Below are 27,962 nucleotides of genomic sequence, written 5' to 3'. Positions count from 1 at the left end.
TAAATTATTAAGTTAAAATAATAGATAACTGCTTTTAAAAGTGCTCCAATCTATTTGAAGTTAACATATGGTCAGGCATTCATTCAATTGTTAAAGCATTTACCAGGTGCAAGGTTTGTGTTAGGCCCAGGAATTCCAGAAATTAAATTTTCAGTCCCTGTACTCAGTGAACTTAGAGACAGACAGTTAATATGCAATTAATTCTTTAATTCAACAATGAATATTCCAAGCGCGATGTTATGTGCTGACACAGACACTGTTCTTCTCATGATACTTAGAGTCTAATAAGTAATACAGAAAAGTAAATAAATAATTATAGTTTAGTGAGCAAATACTATGATAAATTTAAGCTTAGAGTTCCTTGGGAAGACAAAGTTTTGTTACATGTGCATGTTGCAGACAGAAGTGCTTTGGAAGAAAAGAGAAAAAATACAAAAAGGCTGTAACATAGTGTATAGTATAGTGGTTAAAAACCAGGCAAAATCAGACTGGCTAGTTTAGACTATCAGTTCTTGCACTTAGTGATTATGTGACCTTGAAAAAAAGTACTTAACCTTTCTAAGGCTCAGTTTTTTCATCTGTAAAATATTCAACTCAGAAAACTGTTGTGAGATAAAACAAGATAATACACATAAAATACCTATCATATACAGTGCCTGACCATAGTAACACTTGTAATAAATGATTGTTTTATTATGTCATTTTCAGAGGTCACCTTATGTGTAGTAATTAACTTTTCTTTCCCAGCAGGCTTCCCCCAAACTTTCTAAATCAGTCTCTGGAATCCTGATCGTATCCCCTGTCCAGGGGATTATATAAACACTTACCCACATGTGTAGTGCCTTTCAGAAGAAAGTAAACATGGAAAACGTTTACCCCCTCCAAAACGAAATTAAGACTTAAAGCAGTTGAAGATGTGATTATATTAGAAACTGTTCCTAGAACCTCAAATTTAGGTTAATATGGATAAAAGTAAAATTTTAGGTGTATAACAAATTCTCTGCTTATAGCCTCTGTTTTTCTCTATGATAAAGTACGTGAGAGGAAGGTAGAAGGTGATATTGTAGAAAGTATGAAGAAACTAGTAGATATTTGATAAGTATAAAGGATGAGGTATAAGGAATCATTATTGCTCCTCATTATCACTTCTAACAATTGCTCTCTCTTTTCTTTAAAATTCCCCAGTTCTTCTGAAGCAAATCCCATCAATCTATGTTGCTCACCACTTCCTCTCTGATTGTAGCCACTTATAGATCCTCTATGTCATCCCTTGAAAGTTTTAGCACCTGGCTCTTTTTGTCTCCCTACCACTATTCCAGTGATTGTTCTTTGTAATTTTAATATTTGCCTAGACCATCCATCCAACCTGGTGACCTGTTATTTTCTTGAACTTCACCCAGTCAACAGCACCTCACCTCAGCTATTACCAATTACTCCTCCACCTCCAAAACCTAAATTTCAAGCATCTCAGTCTCTAATCTATACCTCCTATCTTTCCATATCACTTCCTCCTAGTATTCTGAATTCAGCAATTCTAAGACTACACCCCAGTCCACTTATCCTATCACCCTTTCTCTGTTCATTCCATGCCTCATATCTGCACTTTTATTCAAACTGAGCTTCTCACTCCATGATTTGTCATTATCATTCCCTTGCATATACCGTCAAATCCCTTGTAGTTAATTTCTACCTTTATAACAACCACTGTTCTGATTTCTGTCATCAGAATTCATTTTGCCTGTTTTTGCACTTTTGTTTCTGGCTTCTTTTTCTTAATGTTGAGAGTCATCCATGTCATTACATATATCAGTAGTTCATTCTTTTTTATTGCTGAGTGGCATTACATTGTAAGAAAATACCATAATTTGTTTATCCATTTTCCTATTGATGGACATTAGGTTTTTTAAATTTAGGACTATTAATAAAGCTGCTGGCTGAAAGATAATTCACATGAAAGAATCAATAATTAAGAAAAATTTTTTGTGGACATGTGTTTCATTTCTCCCAATAAATACCTAAAAGTAGAATTGCTGGGTCTTAGGGTATGTGTGTGTTTATCCATATATGAAGCTGTGAAACGGTTTTACAAAAGGGCTAACCATTTACACACCCACCAGCAATGTACATGAGCCCCAGTGGCTTTTATAACCATCCAACCCAATCTGTTTCATTTGAGCCATATAATAGGTTTTAAATGGTTTTATTTTGCACTTCCTTGACTAGCCATTCCTGTATGGTTTTTGTGAAGTCTCTGTTCTAATATTTTGTTCATTTTTTAATTGGGTTGTTATTTTCTTCTTGTAAGATTTTTTTATGTATTCTGGATACAATTTCTTCATATCATAAACATAAACCCCCTAATTCAAAGACAAAGAGTTTCCATAGGAAAAGCAGTAGCCAAAGCAATATCTTGTGTCAGTTCCCCAACCTCCAGTCCCCAAAGGGCAGTGCACTGAAGGCCAGACAGCAGTTACACATGCAGTGCATTTCATTACAGATTCGGAACCACACAACTGGGAAACTCTGATCTTATACATGGCTGCTGCCCATCCTCCCCTCCAGAGAGGGAGAGAGAGGCATCCTATCTTTACTCTGGAATGTAAGCAAGGAGAGATCTCTATCTTTACTACCCCAGGTTGTCTCCAGGAAGAGAGACCTCTCTAAGCTTTACTATCCTGGAATGTCTCCTTATACAAACATTTTTAACTGGGCTGTAAATGCCTTCACACAGAAGACCCGGACTGTGTGGAAACGTGAAATATTCATAGAGAATTATCTCCCAAAACCAAGACTCTGCCTTTTAAATGGAGTGTTTTGTCCATTTCCATTTAATAATTATTGAAATGGTTTGATTTAGGTCTATCATTTAACTTTGTTTTCTATTAATTCTGTATTTTTTCTACTGTTTGTCTTTTCCTCCTTCCCTGTCTTACTTTGGCTTAGTAAAAAAAAAATTTGTTTTCAACTTTCCTTTTTTCAGTGGCTCCTCTAGGAATTACAATATTCATTCTTAACTATTTAGAGTTAATATTGGATCATTTCACATAAAATATGAGGATCTTTTAACATTATAATTCTGTCTACCCCACCCCAACTCTGGCATCGTTTGTGCTATTATTGTCATTTCTTTTACATCTTTACATGTTATAAACCCAAAATACAATGTTGTATTTTTTGTATTAAACCCTCAGTAGTCTTTTTAACAGTTAGAGAAGAGAGAATTAACATACTCTTTTCCATTTACCCATAAATTTATTTTTCCAGTGCTCTTCATTCCTTTGTGGAGATCCATGTTTCCATCTGGTGTAATTTCCCTTTAGCCTGAAGAACTTCCTTTGGCATTTCTTGTAGTGGAGGACATCTGGCAACAAACACTCTCAGCTTTTGTTTATCTGAAGATAACTTTATTTTGCTTTCATTTTTGAAAGATAGTTGCACTGAATATACAATTCTGAGTTAAGAGCTATTTTCTTTTAGCACTATAAAAATGCCACTCTCTTGCCTTCTGACCTTCATGTTTCTCACTGAGAATTAGCTGTCATTCATATTGTTGTTCCCCTATATGTAATGTGTCTTTTTTCTGTAACTACCTTTAAGATTTTTTTAAATCATGCAAGTAATATATGTTTAATATAGAAATTTTTAAAATTTAACTTTTATATTATAGTTTATCTGCAATGATGTGTTAGATTCAGGTGTACAGCAAAGTGAATCCATTATAAACATATATCCATTCTTTTTCAGATTCTTTTCCCATAGAGGATATTACAGAATGTTGAATAGAGTTCCCTGTGCTATGCAGTAGGTCCTTGTTGATTATCTATCTTACATATAGTAGTGTATGTATTAATCCCAAACTCCTAATTTATCCCTCCCCTGTACCTTTCCCCTTTGGTAACCATAAGTTTGTTTTCTAAGTCTGTGAGTCTGTTTCTGTTTTGTAAATAAGTTCATTTGTACCATTTTTGAAGATTCCACATATAAGTGATATATATATTTGTCTTTATCTGTCTGGCTTACTTCACTTAGTATGATAATCTCTAGGTCCATCCATGCTGCTGCAAATGGCATTATTTCATTCTTTTTATGGCTGAGTAATATTCCATTGTATACTTGCACCACATCTTCTTTATCCATTCCTCTGTCGATGAACATTTAGCTTGCTTCCATGTCTTGGCTATTGTAAATAGTGCTGCAGTGAACATTGGGTTGCATATAACTATTCAAATTATGTTTTCTCTGGACATATGCCCAGGAGCGGAATTGCAGGATCATATGGTAGCTCTATTTTTAGTTTTTTAAGGAACCTCCATACTGTTCTCCATAATAGCTGTACCAATTTACATTCCCACCAACAATCTAGTAGGGTTCCCTTTTCTCCACACCCTCTCCAGCATTTGTTATTTGTAGACTTTTTGTTGATGGCCATTCTGACCGGTGTGAGGTGATACCTCATTGTAGTTTTGACTTGCATTTCTCTAATAATTAGTGATGTTGAGCATCTTTTCATGTGCTTATTAACCATCTGTATGTCTTCTTTGGAGAAATGTCTAGTTAGATCTTCTGCCTATTTTTTGATTTTTTTTTTTAGTTGAGCTGCATGAGCTGTTAGTATATTTTGGAGATTAATTCCTTGTCAGTTGCTTCGTTTGCAAATATTTTCTCCCATTCTGAGGGTTGTTTTTTCATTTTGTTTGCCGTTTCCTTTGTCATGCAAAAGCTTTTAAGTTGAATTACGTTCCATTTGTTTATTTTTGTTTTTATTTTCATTACTCTAGGAAGTGGGTCAAAATATCTTGCTGTGATTTATGTCAGAAAGTGTTCTGCCTATGTTTTCCTCTAAGAGTTTTATGGTTTCTGGCCTTACATTTAGGTCTTTAATCCATTTGGAGTTTATTTTTGTGTATGGTGTTAGGGAGTGTTCTAATTTCATTCTTTTACATGTAGCTGTCCAGTTTTCCCAGCACCACTTATTGAAGAGACTGTCTTTTCTCTGTTGTATATTCTTGCCTCCTTTGTCATAGATTAGGTGACCATAAGTGTGTGGGTTTACCTCTAGGGTTTCTATCCTGTTCCACTGATCTATATTTCTGTTTTTGAGCCAGTATCATACTCTTTTGATGACTGTAGCTTTGTAGTATAGCCTGAAGTCAGGGAGCCTGATTCCTCCAGCTCCGTTTTTCTTTCTCAAGATTACTTTGGCTATTAGGGGTGTTCTGTGTTTTCATACAAATTATAAAATTTTTTGTTCTAATTCTGTGAAAAATGCCATTGGAAATTTGATAGGGATTGCATTGAATCTGTAGATTGTTTTGGGTAGTATAGTCATTTTCACAATATTGATTCTTCCAATCTGTCTGGTTTTGGTATCAGGGTGATGGGGACCTCGTAGAATGAGTTTGGGAGTGTTTCTTCCTCTGCAAATTTTTGGAAGAGTTTGAGAAGGATAGGTGTTGGCTCTCCTCTAAGCATTTGATCGAATTCACCTGTGAAGCTATCTGGTCCTGGACTTTTGATTGTTGGAAGATTTTTGATCACAGTTTCAATTTCATTACTTGTGATTTGTCTGTTCATATTTTCTGTTTCTTCCTGGTTCAATCTTGGAAGGTTGTACCTTTCTAAGAAGTTGTCCATTTCTTCCAGGTTGACCATGCTTCGGCATATAGTTGCTTGTAGTAGTCTCTTATGATCCTTTGTATTTCTGTTGTGTCCGTTGTAACTTCTCCTTTTTCATTTCTAATTTTATTGATTTGAGTCCTCTCCCTTTTTTTCTTGATGAGTCTGGCTAAAGGTTTATCAATTTTGTTTATCTTTTCAAAGAACCAGCTTTAGTTTTATTGATCTTTGCTATTTTCTTCATCTCTATTTCATTTATTTCTACTCTGATCTTTATGATGTCTTTCATTCTGCTAACTTTGGGCTCTGTTTGTTCTTTCTCTAATTGATTTAGGTGTAAGGTTAGGTTATTTATTTGAGATTTTTCTTGTTTCTTGAGCTGGGATTGTATTGCTATAAATTTCCCTCTTAGAACCGCTTTTGCTGAGTCCCATAGGTTTTGGATTGTTGTATTTTCATTGTCATTTGTCTCCAGGTATTTTTTTTTTATTTTCTCTTTGATTTCTTCAGTGATCCATTGTTTATTTAGTAACATATTGTTTAGCCTCCATGTGTTTGTATTTTTTACGGTGTATTTTCTATAATTGATTTCTAGTCTCATAGCGTTGTGGTTGGAAAAGATGCTTGATATGATTTCAGTTTTCTTAAATTTACCGAGGCTTTATTTTTGACCCACAATATGATCCATCCTGGAGAATTTCTATGTACACTTGAGAAGAAAGTGTATTCTGTTGCTTTTGGATGGAATGTCCTATAAATATCAATTAAGTCTATCTGGTCTAATGTGTCATTTAAGGCTTGTGTTTCCTTATTAATTTTCTGTCTGGATGATCTGTCCATTGCTGTAAGTGGGGTGTTAAAGTCCCCCACTATTATTGTGTTACTGTCGATTTCCCCTTTTATGGCTGTTAACATTTGCCTTATATATTGTGGAGCACCTATGTTGGGTGCATATATATTTACAATTGTTATGGTTTCTTCTTGGATTGATCCCTTGATCATTATGTAGTGTCCTTCCTAGTCTCTTGCAACAGTATTTATTTTAAGGTCTATTTTGTCTGGTGTGAGTATTGCTACTCCAGCTTTCTTTTGATTTCCATTTGCATGGAATATCTTTTTCCAACCCCTCACTTTCAGTATGTATGTGTCCCTAGGTCTGAAGTGGGTCTCTTGTAGACAGCATATATATGGGTCCAGTTTTTGTATCCGTTCAGCCAGTCTGTGTCTTTTGGTTGGAGCATTTAATCCATTTACATTTAAGGTAATTATTGATATGTATGTTCCTATTCCCATTTTCTTAATTGTTTTGGGTTTGTTTTTGTAGGTCTTTTCCATCTCTTGTGTTTCCTGCCTAGAGAAGTTCCTTTAGCATTTGTTGTAAAGCTGGTTTGGTCATGCTGAATTCTCTTATCTTTTGCTTGTCTGTAAAGCTTTTGATGTCTTTGTAGAATCTGAATGAGATCCTTGCCGGGTAGACTAATCTTGGTTGTAAGTTTTTCCCTTTCATCACTTTAAATATACCCTGCCACTGCCTTCTGGCCTGCAGAGTTTCTGCTGAAAGATCAGCTGTTAACCTTATGTGGATTCCCCTCTGTGTTATTTGTTGCATTTCCCTTGCTGCTTTTAATATTTTTTCTTTGTGTTTAGTTTTTGTTAGTTTGATTAATATGTGTCTCGGTGTGTTCCTCCTTGGATTTATCCTGTATGGGACTCTCTGGGCTTCTTGGATCTGGGTGACTTTCTTTTCCCATGTTAAGGAAGTTTTTGACTATAATCTCTTCAGATATTTTCTCAGACCCTTTCTCTTTTTCTTCTTCTTCTGGGACCCCTCTAATTCAAATACTGGCACGTTTAATGTTGCCCCAGAAGTTCTGAGACTGCCCTCATTTCTTTTCATTCTTTTTTTTTTTTTTTTTGTTCTGTGGCAGTTATTTCCACCATTCTATATTCCAGCTCATGTATCCATTCTTCTGCCTCAGTTATTCTGCTATTGATTCCTTCTAGTGTATGTTTCATTTAAGTTATTGTATTGTTCATCTCTGTTTACTTGTTCTTTAGTTCTTCTAGGTCCTTGTTAAACATTTCTTGTATGTTCTCGATTTACGCTTGTATTCTATTTCTTATATCTTGCATCATCTTTACTATCATTACTCTGAATTCTTTTTCAGGTAGATTGCCTATTTCCTCTTCATTTATTTGGTCTTGTGGATTTTTACCTTGCTCCTTCATCTGTAACTTATTTTTCTGTCATCTCATTTTGTCGAACTTACTGGGTTTGTGTCTCCTTTCCACAGGCTGCAGGGTCGTTGTTCCTCTTGTTTCTGGTGTCTGCTCCCTGGTGGGTGATGTTGGCCCAGGGGCTTGTGTAGTCTTCCTGGTAGGTGTGACTAGTGCCTGTGCTGTAGTGGGTGGTACTGCGTCTTGTCCCTCTGGTGGGCAGAGCCATGTCAGGGGGTTTGTTTTAGGGTATTTTTAAGCTTAGTACAACTTTAGGCAGCCTGTCTGCTAATGGGTGGGACTGTGTTCCTGTCTTGCTGGTTGTTTGGGCTGAGGAGTCCAGCACTGGAGCTTGCAGGCTGATGCGTGGAGCTGGGTCTTGGTGCCAAGATAGGGACCTCTGGGAGAGCTCACATCATTTAATATTCCCTGGGGCTGGGAATTCTTTGGCAGTCCAGTGGCCTGGCCTCAGCCCACCCATCATGGGGGACCAGGCTCAACCCCTGGCTTGGGAATCAAGACCAAGATTTAATTTTTATCTTTGCTTTTCAGTAGTTTGACTAAAATTACCTATGTCTGTGTTTTTGGTATTTATCTTAATAGGAGTTCACTGAGCTGCTTTTATCTGTAATTTAATATATTTCACCAAATTTAGGAAATTTTAGGCCATAGTTCTTCAAACGTTTTCTGCCTCATTCTCTTTCTCTTCTGTATCTGGGACTCTGACTACACATGTATTGTACCACATACACATAATAATTACTGCTTACTATTTAGTGACCCGCAGGTCACTAAAGCTGTTACTCATTCTTTTCCCATCTCATTCGTTCTGTTCTTCTGACTAGATGATTTCTAATTAATCTGTCCTCAAGTTTACTGACTTCTGATATCCATAATCTGCTACTAAGCCTACTAGTAAAATTTTTATTTCAGATATTGTACTTTTCAGCTCCAAAATTTCCATTTATTTATTTTTTAAATAACTTTCATTTCTCTCCTCACTATGTTTTTATTTTCCTGTAAGTGTTTAACCTATAAAAGGTTCTCACACATTTGCTATTCTGTATCTACTAATATAAAACCAATGTAAACATCAATTATATTTTCTCTCTTATAAGAGTAATAATGGATAATGGGTAACAAATTCTCAATTATTATTCCTTGCTCACTAGAATCTTTTCAGTATCATCTATCTTTACCATAACAATAAAATGGTTATAATTCATTTTTCCTGTTTTGAGATGCTAAACAACAAATAACTTGTTTCCTTGTTGTTGTAGGTGTCTGCTATACCAAATAAAAATTCAATGTCTTATTTGATGATTCAGATATGAGATATTATTGAGCCACTTTACATATTTGAATTACAGGAAGTTTATTTATTTTATTTATTTAAAAAATTCCCTTAAACATCTAGACAGCCATGGATTTCTCAAGCCAACTCTCAGATGTACAGTTTTGTCTAGAATGAGCTTCATGTTAGCCAGATTAAAGGACAGATCATCAATGCATTTGCCCAGGAAAAAATATCTATAAGTATCACTGAAGCATCACTAAATTAGTAATATATTGTAGCTAAGGTTTCTTCCTTATCTGACTAGATAGTTATAAATCGTTCTCATTACCAGTGAAAGAGACAGTGCTTTAGAAGAAAAATACAAATATTTTAAAAATCCCTAGAACAGACATCTCTGTTTTTTTTAAAAAGTAGTAGTAAATGTAAGTTGTTTTGTTCAATTACATGCTACACTGTCAGCCATGAGACATAAAAATGACAGTTGCCTAAGTTGGCAGTTGCAAACTACTGATACTCTGAAACTGAACAATTCATGACATAGTGCTGTTTACTGAAGATATTTTATTAGCAAAACACTAATTTCCAGTATGCTTCTTAACTTTTCCTAGTCATAAAAGCTTGTATAATAGATGGACTAATAAATCCTTTATAATTAGTATAAATAAGAAAGTAAAGAATATTTACTAATAAAAATTTATTCCCATCCCCACTAAATAAATGTTAACTGGTTTTTAAAAAATATTGGTTTAAAGTTATTCTGATCATTTCCTGCTATTAAAACAGACAACCCTAAAGCTTAGTGGCTTAAAACAATTTATTACACTTCTGTTTGTTGGCTGGTTCAGGTGGTTAATTCTCACTTGGGAATCTCATGCTGTTGACTCAGATTTTGGTGGTGGGTGGAGTTATCTGAAGGTTCTACTGAGCTAGACATCCAAGACGGCTTCTTGTAACATATTTTGTGCTTGGGCTGGGATGGCTAGAACAGCTGGAGGCTAGCCAGGAATCTCTCTCCATGTGCTCTCTCTCCATTTAGCTAGTTTGGACTTGTCCACATGGTGATCTCAAAATCATTCAACTTCTTACATGGAGTCTGTCTTTTCCTAGAGCAAGCATTCCAAAAGAACAACTTGGAAGCTACAGAGTTTCTAATCTCACTTGGGATGTCACACAGCATGATTTCTATAACATTCTGTTGGTTATAAGAGAGACACAGGGCCAGACTGATTCAAGCAGAGAGGACTACATAATCATGGTTCACTGGAGACTATCTTTGGAACTTTCTGAATTGACTCTATCAGCTTCTGCCAAGCAAGCCTCCTAACAAAAGTAGAATACTCTTTAATGCCTCCATTTAATTACCTCTGTTTTCTTTATCTCTTTTCAAAGGCTGCATTATAATAAATAAACTGGCATTCCATATGTTTTATTTTTCTTTTTTAAATTTCCAGTTCTCTCTTTATAGTTCTGTTCAATTTAAGTGTCTTAAGATTCACGTGTGACTTGAACCTCTGCCTTCCTCTTTCCTCAAAGGTGTCCTTCCTCTAAATAAGTGGAAATCAGGGATAGAAGTAGTGAAGTCGGTGTTTATCTTACCTCTCACCCTCATTGTTCACCTAGTGAAAGCTAGTAATATTTCTCCATATCAACTGACCCTCCCCATCCCCAATTTTGTTGGGTCCTGCTGCTGGTTATTGCCAAAAAGTTTTGGACCTAGTCCCCTCGATACAATTCTGTTCAGCCTGCACTTGTGACAGTAGAAGTGTAAATATCTTGCAGGTCTGCCATTCTCAGGATTCCACCACACAAGGCTCTAGGGGTATATCACACTAGAAGGATTTCCCAGTGGGTGGGCCTTTAGTTTTGGGAGTAGAATAATTCTTTTTTGTATGAAATTGTCTCATGCATTATATGACATTTAGCATTCTTTGTCCTAGGGAACTAAAATCTGGGAGCCCACCCCAATTATTGTGACAATCAGACTCCTCCACAAATTCCCAAGCACCCTGAGGGAAAGGGAAATGTTGAGAATCACGGGATTAGAATAATTAAAGGAAACTCTGTTTAAAAACAAAATTTTTGTAAAATTAAATGACAACTGTGTGTTTTTCTATGGTATAAGAGAAAATTATTTAAGAAGTTAAATTAATCCCTTTATAGGCCTTCCTAGTTTTTAACCTCACTTCCTTGTCCTCAAGTCTTTGCCTGCTACAAAAGCCCTTCCTTCTTCAGAAAACCACACGGCCTACCAGCAAAGTCTATTAAGATAGCTGCTAGTCTGATGTGTCCATTGAGCACTTAAGATGTGACTAGTCCCAACTGAAATGTAAAACAACACTTAGTACAAAAAGAGAAATAAAATATTCCAATAATTTTTTCATTGATACATGTTGAAATAATAATATTTTGGATATACTGAGTTAAATAAAATACTGAAATTCTCCTGTTTTTTAATGTGGCTACTAGAAAATGTAAAATTATATATACAGCTTACACTTTATTTCTAGTGGACAGTGCTGATAAATTATATCTCAGTATGGAGAGGCTTAGGGGTTCAATCTGGTTGCACAAAGGAGCTTACAGGTGCACTTGCACTGTACATTGCATAAGGTTGAGAAAACATCTTCAATATCAAAGACCTGGGGGGATGCTTATTTTTTATTGTGATAACTTATGAATAACATAAAATTTACCAGTTGAACCATTTTTAAGTATATAGTTGTGACATTAAGTACATTCACACTGTTGTGCAACCACCACAATCATCCATCTCCAGAACTTTTTCTTCTTCCCCAACTGAAACTCTGTGCCTATTAAACACTAACTAACTCCCCATACCCTCCCTTCCTCCAGCCCCTGGAAACCACTACTGCATTTTCTCTCTCTGTGAATTTGACTACTCTAGGTACCTCATATAAGTAGAATTATATAAGATATTTCCTTTTGTGACTGGCTTATTTAACTTAGCAGAATGCCTTCAAGTTTCATCCATGTTGTAGAATGTGTCAGAATTTCCTTATTTTTAAGGCTGAACAATATTCCATTGTATGTGGATGTTACATTTTGATTATCCTTTCATCTGTCAATGGATGCTTGAGTTGTTTCCATCTTTTGGCTATAGTGAATAATACTGCTATGAACATGAGTGTAAAAACATATGTTTAAGCTCCTGATTTCACTTCTTTTGGTTATATTCCCAGAAGTGGAATCATGGTAATTCAATGTAATTTTTTGAGGAATCACAGTACCATTTTCTACAGCAGCTGCTTGTTTTACATTCCCACCGGCAATGAATAAAGATTCCAATTTCTCCACATCCTCATCAACAGTTGTAATTTTCTGTGTTTTTTATAAATATAATAGTCATCCTGATGGGTATACAGTGGTATCTCAATGTGGTTTTGATTTGCATTTTCCTAATGATTAGTGATGTTGAGCATCTTTTCATGTGCTTTGTGGCATTTGTATATCTTCTTTGGAGAAATGTCTGTTCAAGTCCTTTGCCCATTGTTTAACCAGGTTATTTTTATTGTTGAATTGTAGGAGTTCTTTATATATTCATGATATCAATCCCTTATCAGATATATGATTTGCAAATATTTTCTCCCATTCCGTGGGTTACATTTTGACTGTTAAAAATGTTCTTTGATGCATAAAAGTTTTTAATTTTGATAAAGTCCAATTTATTTTTTCTTTTGTTACCTATGCTTTTGGTGTCATGTCCAAGAAATTGTTGCCAAATCCAGTGAAGCTTTTTCCTTATGTTTTCTTCCAAGAGTTTTATAGTTTTGGCTCTTATGTTTAGGTCTTTGATCTATTTTGAGTTAATGTTCATATATGCTGTAAGATAAGGGTCCAAGTTCAGTCTTCTGCATACGGATATCCAGTCTTCCCAATAGCATTTACTGAAAAGACTATCTTTTCCTCAGTGACACAAGGTTTTGGCACCCTTGTCAAAATCATTTGACCATGCAAGGGTATACTTCTGAGCTGTCTAATCTACTCTGTTAATCTATGTGTCTGTCTTTATGGCAGTACTACACTGCTTTGATTACCATAGATTTGTAGTAAGTTTTTAAATCAGGAAGTGTGAGACTTCCACCTTTGTTCTTTATCAAGACTGTTTTAGCTATTTGGGGTCCCTTGAGATTTTATATGAATTTTAGGATAGATTTTTCTATTTCTGCAAAAAAACACCATTGAGGTTTTGATAAGAATTGTCACTTTGGATAGTATTGGTATCTTAGCAATATTAAGTCTTCCAATCCATGAACATGGTATGTCTTTCCATTTATTTGTCTTTTAAAATTTCTTTCATCAATGTTTTATAGTTTCAGTGTACAAGTCTTTCCACTCCTTGGTTAAGTTTATTCCTATATATTTTGTTATTTTTGATAATAATGAAAATGGAATTTTTTTCTTAACTTCATTTCCATACTGTTCATTATTAGGTATAGAAACACAAATGATTTTTGTGTGTTGATTTTGTATCCTGCAACTTTGCTGAATTTGTTTATTGGTTCTAACAGTGTCTTTGTGCAGTTGTTAGGGTTTTCTACACATATCATGTTATCTGTGAATAGAGGAAAGTTTACTTTTTCCTCTCCAATTTGGGTGCCTTTTTTTTCTTGCCTAATTACTCTGGCTAGGACTCTCAGTACTATGTTGAATCAAGTTGTGAATGCAGCTTTCCTTGACTTGTCCTGGGGGATTTCATTTTTTCTTCTTCTTCTTCTTTATTGCAGTATAATTGCTTTACAATGTTGTGTTAGTTTCTGCTGTAAAACAAAGTGAATCAGCTACATGTATACATGTATCCCCATATCCTCTCCCTCTTGAGCCTCCCTCCACCCTCCCTATCCCATCCCTCTAGGTCATCACAAAGCATCGAGCTGATCTCCCAGTGCTATGCAGCAGCTTCCCACTAGCCATCCATTTTACATTTGGTAGTGTATATATGTCAATGCTACTCTGTCACTTTGTCCCAGCTTCCCCTTCCCCGCCATGTCCTCAGTTCCGTTCTCTACATCTGCATCTTTATTCCTGCCCTCCCACTAGGTTCACCAGTACCACATTTTTAGATTCCATATATATGTGTTAGCATACAGTATTTGTTTTTCTTTTTCTGACTTGCTTCACTCTATATGACATAACTCTAGGCCCATCCACCTCACCACAAATAACTCAGTTTCGTTTCTTTTTATGGCTGAGTAATATTCCATTGTATACATGTGCCACATCTTCTTTATCCATTCATCTGTTGATGGACAATGAGGTTGCTTCCATGTCCTGGCTATTGTAAGTAGTGTTGCAATGACCATTGTGGTACATGTATCTTTTTGAATTATGGTTTTCTCAAGGTATATGCCCAGTAGTGGGATTGCTGGGTCATATGGTAGTTCTATTTTTAGATTTTTAAGGAACCTCTATACTGTTCTGCATAGTGGCTGTATCAATTTACATTCCCACCAACAGTGTAGGAGGTTTCCTTTTCTCCACACCCTCTCCAACATTTATTGTTTCTAGATTTTTTGATGATGGCCATTCTGACTAGTGTGAGGTGATACCCCATTGTACTTTTGATTTGGATTTCTCTAATAATTAGTGATGTTGAGAATCTTTTTATGTGTTTGTTGGCAATCTGTATATCTTCTTAGGAGAAATGTCTATTTAGAACTTCCACTCATTTTTTGTTTGGGTTATTTGGTTTTTTTGATATTGAGCGGCATGAGCTGTTTGTATATTTTGAAGCTTAGTCCTTTGTCAGTTACTTTGCTTGCAAATATTTTCTCCCATTCTGAGGGTTGTCTTTTCATCTTGTTTATGGTTTCCTTTGCCATGCAAAAGATTTTTATTTTAATTAGATCCCATTTGTTTATTTTTGTTTTTATTTTCATGACTCTAGGAGGTGGATCAAAAAAGATCTTGCTGCAATTTATGTCAAAGTGTGTTCTGCCTATGTTTTCCTCTAAGAGTTTTATAGTGTCCAGCCTTATATTTAGGTCTTTAATCCATTTTGAGTTTATTTTTGTGTATGGTGTTAGGGAGTGTTCTAATTTCATTCTTTTACATGTAGCTGTCCAGTTTTCCCAGCACCACTTATTGAAGAGGCTGTCTTTTCTCCATTGTATGTTCTTGCCTCCTTTATCATAGATTAGGTGACCATAGGCTTGTCTCTGTGGTTTCTCTCCTGTTCCATTGATCTATATGTCTGTTTTTCTGCCAGTACCATACTGTCTTGATTACTGTAGCTTTGTAGTATAGTCTGAAGTTGGGGAGTCTGATTCCTCCAGCTCTGTTTTTCTTTCTCAAGATCGCTTTGGCTATTCGTGATCTTTTGTGTTTCCATACAAATTGTAAATTATTTTGTTCTAATTCTGTGAAAAATGCTCTTGATAATTTGATAAGGATTGCACTGAAACTGTAGATTGCTTTGGGTAATATAGTCATTTTCACAATACTGATTCTTGCAATCCAAGAATATGGTATATCTCGCCATCTGTTTATGTCATCTATGATTTCTTTCATCAGTATCTTATAGTTTTCTGCATACAGGTCTTTTGCCTCCTTACGTAAGTTTATTCCTAAGTATTTTATTCTTTTTGTTGCGACGGTAAATGAGACTGTTTCCTTAATTTCTCTTTCTGATCTTTCGTTGTTACTGTATAGGAATGCAACAGATTTCTGTGTATTAATTTTGTATCCTGCAACTTTGTATCTTGCAGCTTAAATTCACTGATTAGCTCTAGTAGTTTTCTAGTAGCATCTTTAGGATTTTCTATGCCTAGTATCATGTCATCTGCAAACAGTGACAGTTTTACTTCTTCTTTTCCAATTTGGATTCCTTTTATTTCTTTTTCTTCTTTGATTGCCATGGCTAAAACTTCCAAAACTATGTTGAATAATAGTGGCAAGAGTGGCCATCCTTGTCTTCTTACTGATCTTAGAGGAATTGCTTTCAGTTTTTCACAACTGAGAATGATGTTTACCATGGATTTGTCATATATGGCCTTTATTATGTTGAGGTAGGTTTCCTCTATGCCCACTTTCAGAAGAGTTTTTATCATAAACGGGTGTTGAATTTTGTCAAAAGCTTTTTCTGCATCTATTGAGATGATTTTATCGTTTTATTCTTCAATCTGTTAATATGTTGTATCACACTGATTGATTTGTGTATATTGAAGAATCCTTGCATCCCTGAGATAAATCCCACTTGATCAGGGTGTATGATCCTTTAAATGTGTTGTTGGATTCTGTTTGGTAGAATTTTGTTGAGGATTTTTGCATCTATGTTCATCAGTGATATTTGCCTGTAATTTTCTTTTTTTGTTATATCTTTGACTGGATTTGGTATCAGGGTGATGGTGCCATTGTAGAATGAGTTTGGGAATGTTCCTCCCTCTGCTATATTTTGGAAGAGTTTGAGAAGGATAGGTGTTAGCTCTTCTCTAAATGTTTGATAGAATTCACCTGGGCTTTTGTTTGTTGGAAGATTTTTAATAACAGTTTCAATTTCAGTGCTTGTGATTGGTCTGTTTATATTTTCTATTCCTGGTTCAGTCTTGGAAGGTTAAGAATTTGTCCATTTCTTCCAGGTTGTCCTTTTTTTTTTTTTTTTTTGGCATCTAGTTGCTTTTAGTAGTCTCTTATGATCCTTTGTATTTCTGTGGTATCAGTTGTAACTTTTGTCCTTTTTCTTTTCTAATTTTATTGATTTGAGTCCTCTCCCTTTTTTCCTTCATGTTTCTGGCTAAAGGTTTATCAATTTTGTTTACCTTCTCAAAGAACCAGCTTTTAGTTTCATTGATCTTTGCTATTGTTTTCTTTGTTTCTATTTCATTTATTTCTAGTCTGATCTTTAAGATTTCTTTCCTTCTACTAACATTGGGTTTTGTTTGTTCCTCTTTCTCTAGTTGCTTCAGGTGTAAGATTAGGTTGTTTATTTGAGATTTTTCTTGTTTCTTGAGGTAGGATTGTATTGCAAGAAACTTCCCTCTTAGAACTGCTTTTGCTGCATCCCATAGGCTTTGGGTTGTCGTGTTTTCATTGTCATTTGTTTCTAGGTATTTTTTTATATCATCTTTGAGTTCTTCAGTGATCCATTGTTTATTTAGTAACACATTGTTTAGCCTCCATGTGTTTGTGTTTTGTACAGTTTATTTTCTGTAATTGATTTCTAATGTCATAGCATTGTGTTCAGAAAAGATGTTTGATATGACACGGGGAGGGGGAACGGTAAGTTGGACAAACTGAGAGGATAACATTGACACATATACACCACCAAATGTAAAATAGATAGCTAGTGGGAAGCAGCTGCATAGCACAGGGAGATCACCTCGGTGCTTTGCGACAACCTAGAGGGGTGGGATAAGGAGGGTGGTAGGGAGATACAAGAGGGAGGGTATATGGGGATATATGTATGCATATACCTGATTCACAGTTATACAGCAAAAACTAACAAAACACTGTGAAGCAATTATACTCCAAAAAAGATGTTTAAAAAACAAATTTTGAGTTTTCTTAAATGTACCAAGGCTTTATTTGTGACCCAAGATGTGATCTATCCTGGAGGATGTTCCATGTGCACTGGAGAAGAAAATGTATTCTGCTGCTTTCAGATGGAAGATCATATAAATATCAATTAAGTCTGTCTAGTCTAATGTGTCACTTAAGACTTGTGTTTCCTTATTAATTTTCTGTCTGGATGACCTGTCCTTTGGTGTAAGTGGGGTGTTAAAGTCCCCCACTATTATTGTGTTACTGTCGATTTCCCCTTTTATGGCTGTTAGCTTTTGCCTTACGTACTGAGGTGCTCCTATGTTGGGTGCATATGTATTGACAATTGTTATATCTTCTTCTTGGATTGATCCCTCGATCATTATGTAGTGTCCTTCCTTGTCTCTTATAACAATCTTTATTTTAAAGTCTATTTTGTCTGATATGAGTATTGCTCCTCCAGCTTTCTTTTGATTTTCATTTGCATGGAATACCTTCTTCCACCCTCTCACTTTCAGTCTGTATGTGTCCCTAGGTCTGAAGTGGGTCTCTTGTAGACAGCATATATACGGGTCTTGTTTTTGTATCCACTCAGCCAGTCTGTGTCTTTTGGTTTTAGCATTTAATCCATTTACATTTAAGGTAATTATCGATATGTGTATTTCTATTGCTATTTTCTTAATTGTTTTGGGTTTGTTTTTTTACGTCCCTTTTCTTCCCTTCCTCTTTTGTTCTCTTCTCTTGTGGTTTGATGACCATTTTTAGTGTTGTGTTTGGGTTGCTTTTTCTTTTGTGTGTGTGTATCTATTGTAGTTTTGAGTTTGCTGTTTCCATGAGGTTTTGATTTACAGTCTATATAAGTACAAGGGGTTTTTTTATTTTTATTTTTTTAGCTGCTAGTCTCTTTCCCACCTAGAGGAGTTCCTGTAGCATTTGTTGCAAAGCTGGTTTGGTGCGACTAAATTCTCTTAGCTTTTGCTTGTCTGTAATGCTTTTGATTTCTCCATCAAATCTGAATGAGAGATTTGATGGATAGAGTGTTCTTGGTTTTAGGTTCTTCCCTTTCATCACTTTAAATTATTGTGCCACTCCCTTCTGTCTTGCAGAATTTCTGCTGAGAAATCATCTGATAACTTTATGGGAGTTCCCTTGCATGTTATTTGTCCTTTTTCCCTTGTTGCTTTTAATATTTTTTTTTTTTGTCTTTAATTTTTTTTTCAATTTGATTACTATGTGTCTCAGCATGTTCCTCCTTGGGTTTACCCTGCCTGGGAGTCTCTGCACTTCCTGGTCTTGGTTGACTGTTTCCTATCCCACGTTAGGGAAGTTTTCAGCTGTTGTCTTTTCAAATATTTTCTCACGTCCTTTCTCTCTCTCTTCTCCTTCTGGGACCCCTATAATGCAAATGTTTGTGTGTTTAATGTTGTCCCAGAGGTCTCTTAGGCTATCTTCATTTCTTTTCATTCTTTTTTCTTTATTCTGTTCTATGGCAGTGATTTCCACCATTTTTTCTTCCAAGTCTCTTATCCGTTCTTCTGCCTCAGTTATTCTGCTATTGATTCCTTATAGTGTGTTTTTCATTTCAGTTACTGTATTATTCATCTCTGTTTGTTTGTTCTTTAGTTCTTCTAGGTCTTTGTTAAACATATCTTGCATCTTCTCAATCTTTACTTCCATTCTTTTTCTGAGATCCTGGATCATCTTCACTATCTTTTTTCTGAATTCTTTTTCTGGAATGTTGCCTATCTCCACTTCATTTAGTTGTTTTTCTGGGGCTTTATGTTGTTCCTTCAAATGGGGCATAATCCTCTGCCTTTTCCTTTTGTCTTTCTGTGATTGTGGTTTTCATTCTGCAGGCTGCAGGACTGTATTCTTGTTGCTTCTGTGTCTGCCCTTTGGTGGATGAGACTATCTAAGAGGCTTGTGCAAGCTTCCTGGTGGGAGGGACTGGTGGTGGGTAGAACTGGGTCTTGCTCTGGTGGGCAAGGGCTCAGTAAAACTTTAATCCACCTGTCTGCTGGGGGTGGGGCTGTGTTCCCTCCCTGTTAGTTGTTTGGCCTGAGGCAATCCAACCCTAGAGCCTATAGGCTGTATGTTGGGGCTAATGGCGGCCTCCAGGAGGGCTCATGCCAATGGGTACTTCCCAAACTGCTGATGTCATTGCCCTTGTCCCCACAGTGAGCCACAGCCACCCCCTGCCTCTGCAGGAGACCTTCCAACACTAGCAGGTAAGTTTGGTTCAGTCTCCTATGGGGTCCCTGCTCCTTTCCCCTGCATCCTGGTGCATCCAAGACTTTGTGTGTGCCCTCCAAGAATGGAGTCTCTGTTTCCCCCAGTCCTGTAGAAGTCCTGCAATCAAATCCCACTGGCCTTCAAAGTCAGATTCCCTGGAGATTCTTAGTCCCATTGCCAGATCCCCAGGCTGGGGAGCCTGACATGGAGCTCAGAATCTTCACTCCAGTGGGAGAACTTCTGTGGTATTATTGTTCTCCAGTTTGTGGGTTGCCCAACTGGTGGGTATGGGATTTGATTGTATCATGATTGCACCCCTCCTACCATCTTATTGTGGCCTCTCCTTTGTCTTTGGATGTGTGGTACCTTTTTTCTTGGGTTCCAGCGTCTTCTTGTCAATGGTGGTTCAGCAGTTAGTTGTGATTTTAGTGCTCTCGCAAGAGGAGGTGAGCGCGTGTCCTTCTACTCGCCATCTTGAACCTTGGGTTTGGTTTTGTAGGTCTTTTTTCTTCCCTTTCACTTTTGTTCTCTTCTCTTGTGTTTCTTGCCTAGAGAAGTTCCTTTAGCAATTGTTGTCAAGCTGGTTTGGTGGTGCTGAATTCAGTTAGCTTTTGCTTGTCTGTAAAGCTTTTGATTTCTCTGTCAGATCTGAATGAGAGCCTTGCTGGTTAGAGTATTCTTGGATTTAGGTTTTTCCTTTCATCACTTTAAATATATCCTGCCACTCCCTTCTGGCCTGCAGAGTTTTTGCTGAAAAATCAGCTGAAAATCTTATGGAGAGTCCCTTGTATTTTATTTTTGCCTTTCCTTGTTGATTTTAATATTTATCTTTGTGTTTAATTTTTGTTAGTTTGATTAATATGTGCCCCTGCATGTTTCTCCTTGGGTTTATCCTGTATGGGACTCTCTGCACTTCCTGGACTTGGATGACTATTTCCTTTCCCATGTTAGGCAAGTTTTTGACTATGATCTCTTCAAATATTTTCTCAGGCCCTTCTGTTTTTCTTCTTCTTCTGGGACCCCTATAATTGGAATGTTGGTACATTTAACATTGTCCCAGAGGTCTCTGAGACTGCATTTAATATTGTCCCAAAGGTCTCTGAGAACAGAATAAAGAATTTTTCTTTATTCTGTTCCATGGCAGAGATTTCCACCATTCTGTCTTCCAGCTCACTTATCCATTCTTCTGCCTCCATTATTCTGCTATTGATTCCTTCTAGTGTATTTTTTATTTCATTTATTGTCTTGTTCATCTCTGTTTGTTTGTTCTTTAGATCTTCTAGTTCTTTGTTAAACTTTTCTTGTATCTTCTTGATCCATGCCTCCATTCTGTTTCTGAGATCTTGGATCATCTTTACTATCATTACTCTGAATCCTTTTTCAGGTAGATTGCCTATTTCCTCTTCATTTATTTGGTCTTGTGTATTTTTACCTTGCTCCTTCATCTGTAACTTATTTTTCTGTCATCTCATTTTGTCTAACTTACTGTGTTTGTGGTCTCCTTTCTGCAGACTGCAGTGTTGTAGTTCCTCTTGTTTCTGGTGTCTGCCCCCTGTTGGGCGAGGTTGGTCCAAAGGCTTGTGCTGTTATCCCCTTGATAGTGGCTTTGATTGGTGTTGTGGTGATCAGAGCCTGCCCTAGATATTGAGCAGGGGCTCCCCTTTGCTCTGTGGTTGTCACTGCCCTGTCAGGGGTGGAGTCTGCTCCCTAGTTGTTGGAGTAGAGGCCCCCAGATCTGTTTCTTCACTGTGATTCTGATCTGTGGTGCAAGGTAGGCAGAATTGGAGCATTCCCACTAGGAGAGAAGCCACCGAGTTTTCCTCCTTTAGAGCTGTTCACCTGTGTATGTGCTCTGTTGTGTCCACTTTCACCCATTGTGTGAGCTCACAAAGTATCTGTTGTTGGCACTGCTCTCAGTCCCACCTTAACTGTGGGTATGCTGGCAATTGGCCCTGGTAACTCTCGGACATTCTTTTCACCCAGCCACCAGCGCAGGTCTACTGAGGTTAGGTCCCAGTACTGCAGTAATCATGCACCTGGACCCGCTGTGGGAGCTATGGAGGCAGCTCAAACTCTGGTCTGGCCCTACTCCCACATGTACATGCCCACAGAGCCCACAGCTGGTAAAGCCAGACCCGTCCCAGATGCAAGAACACTTGTCCTTTCAGATGTTTCGCAGACACTGAATTTAGGAAGCTGTCAGCCGAGGTGTAAGTCCACAGTTTGTGCAACCACGAGGAGAGATTTCAGCTCTTCTTTCTTAGTCACATAGCCCCTGGGGCTCAGCTGTGGTTTCAGCCCCTCCTCTGGGTGAATTTCCTAGTGCAGGGAGCTATCTGTGCCCTCCCGGGACACCAGGGCAAGTCCTGGCACCCACTAGCAAATTTCCTATTGGGAGGAGTTATCCACACACTCCCAGGACAGCTGGCTGGTCCTGGAAGCCACTGGCGGATTTCCTAGTAGTGAAAGGTTTCCATGCGCTCCTGGGACAGCAGGGCCGGTTCCAGTACCCACTGATGGATTCTGGGGGAATTCTTGAAGGAGATTGTTTTGAGAAGTAAAAATATCCTCTCCCACCTGTGGCACCACACCACTACCTCATACCTACCTCAGAGATTGAACCACTTGAAGATCTGTGGCCCTACTGCCCAGAATTATAGTTCCTAAAATCTGAGTTAATAAACTAGAATAATGCTCCAGCCAGTGAAGGTCTTTGGAAAGATGGTTAATAGTAACCTATGGCACTGAAAAATTTAAAGAGTTCTTACCAACCGCCTCCCAACCCCATGTATTCCAAAGAGGTACTTGGAGGTTTCTCTACCAGTGAGTTGTAGACTTGCTTCTTCGTTTTTCTCATTATCCAGAAGATAATAATTGAGTCACTCAAACACACACATTCTTATGAACATAATTAATTCTTTGAAATTAATTCTTTGAATATAAATTCAAATGCCTAGGGACAATCAGAAATAAATGAAACAGGAAAGTTAAGAAAAATAGAGATGGTAAGAATTATGGGCAGGTGTTTATAACCATGTGTGAATAAGAGTCCAGGGTTGCCAAATCTTTCATATTTTCAAGAGAAATCGAGAATCAAGATTTTTATGTAAATTGTCCAGATTTTTAGCACAATTCAGACTCAACATGACTGCCAATTTTGAGCTTTTGGCTAAAAGAAAAAGAGAAATATACAATATTTTCCTGGTTACTCCATAATTTGCAAGACTGATTCTTTTACCAATGAGTTAGTTCTTCACATTATAGAAAATAGTGTAGCTTTTTAGAAAAGACTTTTTCCACAGCAGGGCTTGGGAAGTGGAAGTGGGACGTGTGTACAGGCCTGCCCAAAATTAGAAAGAGCTTCATTAAAGGCCTTCTCTTAGTTGCAGAAGACCTAGATAAGGTTCTGAAATTACTATTTGCAAAGGTATTTAAATTCTTAGCAAAGGACCTTTTTTTATTTAAAACTTGTTGTTTCTAAGTAATTAAACTTTTGAAATATGAAAACACTCATATAATAAATGCATTGTTTTGGAACTATTTTCTGTGTTGTGATTTTATAAACTTATTTTCTAATTCTGTTGTCTACCTTGTGTTTTAAATACAGAGCTTTTGAAGAGAAACGAAAACAACAAGAAGAAAGAGAACACCAAATCAGAGAACAAATACTTCAACAACGAAAACAAAAGTTTGAAGAAGTTACTGAAAAATTCCAGCGTGCCCATATTCCTCTTTCACAGCGGAAGAGAACAGGTGCCTTAATTTCTAGAACAATATAAAAACAAAAAATGAAAGTTATAATCACATTCAGCTTGAGTAGACAATCAAATAAATTAAGAAACAAAGTGGAAATTCAGACTAAAAAGACTACTATGCCTTTTGAATAATAGGACTTTAACCAAATGAAAAATTGCAATTTGATATAGGTTTAATTTGGAGAATTAATATTTTGTTGGCTCTATTTATAAATTTGGAAAGCACACAAGTTTGATTCTACTTAATACTGGCTTACAGTGTTTTGTCTTTTTAAAACTGATTTAATAAATAGCTTAACATAAAAAGAAAATTTAACATTTAGTTTTAGTAAATTTATATATATATACATATATGTATATATATATACATCTACATATATGTGTGTGTGTATATATATATATATATATATACTTTTTTTTTTTTTTGGCTGCACCACACGGCATGTGGAATCTTAATTCCCTGACCAGGGATCGAGCCCATGCCCCCTGCAGTGGAATCATGGAGTCTTAACCACTGGACTGGCAGAGAAGTTGTTAGGTTTAGTAAATTAATGTCAGATTCATTTTGGCATTTTGTCCACATTTTTGCTCAAATTCATATTTGAGAGACTGGCAAAGTAAAACAAAAGTACAGAGTGACATAATCCAACAATCTAAGACTGAAACCAATTCAGAATTTTTAAATGATTATGTTTGATTCTTCAATATCACATCTACATTTTTTTATGCCTTAAATAGTAACACAGAATTAGCAACAAAATGTCAAAGCTTCAAAAAAAAAGGAGAAGCAAAACCTTTATGTACTCAGCAAACATATGTTGTGCTGCATTGTACACAGCCCTGGGCTAAGCTATGATGCTGAAATACAGAGAAGTCTAATTGTACTCTACCATTAAAGACCTCACAGTTTATTTTGGAGATGAGAGTAATATAAACAATTAATGTCAATAAATATAATTGCTATGGTAGCAGAATGTGTAAAGTACTATGAGAGCACAGAGGAAAGAACACTAAACTTATACAGGGATATGAGGGATATCATCCCTGGAAAAATTTGAATCTTGAAGAATAAGCATTTTGCCAAGCAAAGAGACAATTTAAAAACATCCCAGACATAAGGAACAGCTTTTGCAAGTAAATTATATATTGCAAATACAAAGTGTATCCAAAGCATAGGATGGGGAAAAAAATGGATATAAGGCTAGAAAAATGAGTTGGAACAATTCTCTAAGAACTTTGTATGCCATGCTAGGAATTTTGTCTTTATCCAATATGCAGTCCACTTAAAGTTTTTTAACTGGAAAGAAGCCAGTTAACTAGGTCAATAAGAGATCTTACTGAAAGTAAGGGCAGCTAGTAACACTGCTAAAAATAATAATATCTTAAACATCATAGGGGTTTATTTTTCTCTAGTGTAATGTGAAGTCCTCAGTTTGGCAGTCAGGAGCTGTTTTGATGATTATGCAAAGTAACTGGGAACACAGACTCCTTCTGTCTCTCAGCTCAGCTGCCCTCAGTATGTGATTTACATAGCTTCACCCTCATGGTCATATGGTAGCAGCTGAAGCTCCAGACATCATGTCAGTGTTGTAGACAGGAAGAAGGAAGAAATGTAAAGGAAAGAAGGGTATACCTCTGAGCTCCCTTTAAATTGTTTTCCTAGAAGCCCCCATCTATCTGCTTATATCTAATTGGCAACTCCAACTGCAAGGGAGACTGGAAAATATAGGTTTTTTTTTTAATGTGGCTATATTGCCACCCCTAACAATATAGGGTGTGTTACCAAGGAACAAAGGGAAAATGGATATTAGGTAGGAAACTAAGAGTCTGTGCTAAAATTAGATTTGTTAGAAAGATAATTATCCATACAACATGGAAGGTGAATTGAAGTAGAGACATATTAAAGTAGGTAGACTAGTAGTAGACTATTTCAGTATTTGTGGCAAGAAGTGTTAAGCTGCTAAATTAAAGCACTGCACTGGATATAGAGACAGGAGGTAATATATTCAAGAGATATAATCAATAGATTCAGCTACTAATTTATCAAGATGGCTGGAAGAAAGACTAGGAAAACAGTGCCCCTAGGAACTAGCGCAGAGCCTCACAAATTTTTATCACTCAATAAAGGCTTTGTTAATGAATTAATTATTTTGGTGGATGATGATATTAATCAAGGTTGCAAGTAAAGAAGAAGAATCAGGTTAGAGATATGAAAGATTATTTATTAATTTTAAATGCATTGATTTTGAGCTTCCCATGACTCATGCAAATGGGGAAATCAAATCAACAACTAGAAATATGTATCTGAAACTTAAGAAAAAGGTATGGAATAGAAATTATATTTAAGAGTCACTGATGAATAGATATATAGTTGGTAAAGGAAGCCATGTGGAAAGGTAAGGTAAATATTGGATATAGACGCAGATTGAAGATAGGGCCTAAAATAGAACCTTAGTGCACACTAGCATTTATTATAAGTAGAGAAATGAAAACTAAAAATGGATTTTGAGAAGTAGTTATCAAGAAAGCAGGATGGGAAACAAAAGCAAACAAAGAAAATTGTTATAAGACACAAAAGAAAAGGTAGTTTTAAGAAAGCGGATGTGGTCAGTTGTATTAAATGCTTCAGAGTACTCACCACTCATGAGTATCATTTGCCCCAGAGAGGGTGCTGACTACCCAAGGGCCTACGTACAGAAAGTGAGGAGTTTTAGTAAAAACAAATGATGTACACATTCACTCAATGGAATATAATGCAGCTATTAAAAAACTGGGAAATTCTTTATGGACTTAAACGGAACAATCTCCAGCAGAGATAGATTTACCATAAAGCCAATAAGGTTTAAGTTTCACTGTCATGGCCTCTACATCTAATTTTATATTAGTAGTTTTGCAGTATTTTTTCTTAATGAAGCCCCCCAAATTGTATAGATTCATATCAGTATACATAATATTCTACCTTCTGTGTAAGACAAGAGGGAAATTGGAATATATATTAAGGGAGAAGATCAAGATGGTGGAGTAGGAGGACATAGAACTCACCTCCCCCAACAAACACATCAAAAATACATCTACATGGGAAACAGTTCTCACTGGAAACTGGTAGAAAGACTCCTGTGCAACCAAGGCTGAAAGAAAGATCCACATGGAATAGGGTAGGAAAGAAAGAGAAGCGATCAGGTTGGGACCTGTGCCCCAGGAAGGGCACTCAGAGGAAAAGGGAGATTACACAGGCAGAAATCCTCCCTGGGGAGTGAGTGATTCTGTTCCAGCCACATATTGGGCACCCCAGTCCTGGGCTCCAACACAGGGAAGATGAGCCCCTAGGCTGGTTGGAGGGCTGGTAGGACTAACAGGAGGGCTGTGGGAAGCCTGTACTCGAGCTTGGGAGGAGTACGCGCACACTTGCTTACTCCCAAAAGAGGGCAGAGAGGCAGATTGAAACTGCGCAGGTGGCTGACTGGTTTCCTGAAACTGCTCTGGAGCACACCGCAGCCTGAGCCAAGTGAATGCTCAATCCCTGCTTACTTCATGTCACAGCTCCACACTGGAGCGAGGGCTGCCACAACCAAAGAAAGAGCTCAGCCGTGAGACACAGAGGCAATTCAAAACCGAAGTGGTATCCTTTGGGTGAGGGCATGGACGCTTGCACAGGCAGCGCATCAGAAGCAGCCCAAACTCTTTATGTGGCCAAACTGTTGCAGCCTGCACCTGGTCACACACCAAGAGCTCACACTGGCCCCTCTTGTTCCAGCACTGCTCACCTCAGGGGCAAGAGTGCGGTGCTGGGAGAGGGGAAGCTCACACTTAAATGGAACAGAGCTAGCTCAGACCCAATCCTTAGGGCTTCTGCTCCAGCAACTTGGGACCTGACCCTGGCCCCAATAAGGCGGTGACAGTCCCTGAGCAGAGAGAAAGCCCCAGCTCACTCCTGGCTCTGGCCCTAACCCCTCCTTCTCCAGCCTCACATCCTTCCAAAGTGATAGCTGCCAGCACACCCTGAGGAAAGACATGACTTGTGTTCATGTCAAATCCAGCTCTCCCACCAAAACCACTGGACACACAGGCTGTATAGGGATGCTCCCACATAAGGACACCCCTTCAAGACAGCAATAGGTAGCTGTTTCACCTAATTTCATAGAGACAGAGACTGTTAAGCAAAATGAGAAGACAGAAGAATTGGTCTCCATTGAAAGAGCAAGAGAAAAACACAAATAATGAAACAAATAATTTACCAGATAAAGAATTCAAAGCAATAGTAATAAGAATTCTAACTGAATTAGGGAAAATATATACAATGGAATATTAGCCACAAAAAAGAATGAAATTCTGCCATTTGCAACAATATG

At 37.1% G+C, this 27,962-nt stretch overlaps 1 protein-coding gene across 1 annotated transcript in view; it reads left to right on the top strand.

Annotated features, from left to right (window-relative positions):
• The window catches only part of CEP126 (centrosomal protein 126), a 171,384-nt gene that overhangs the window by 36,740 nt on the left and 106,682 nt on the right, over nucleotides 1-27,962 (top strand). The window contains 1 exon segment of the mRNA XM_061203698.1: nucleotides 23,466-23,611. Coding sequence (XP_061059681.1) covers nucleotides 23,466-23,611 — 146 coding nt within the window.

Source organism: Eubalaena glacialis, chromosome 10, assembly GCF_028564815.1.
Source record: "Eubalaena glacialis isolate mEubGla1 chromosome 10, mEubGla1.1.hap2.+ XY, whole genome shotgun sequence".
Classification (NCBI taxonomy): Eukaryota; Metazoa; Chordata; class Mammalia; order Artiodactyla; family Balaenidae; genus Eubalaena; species Eubalaena glacialis.
This window is presented reverse-complemented; position numbering and strand designations above follow the sequence as displayed.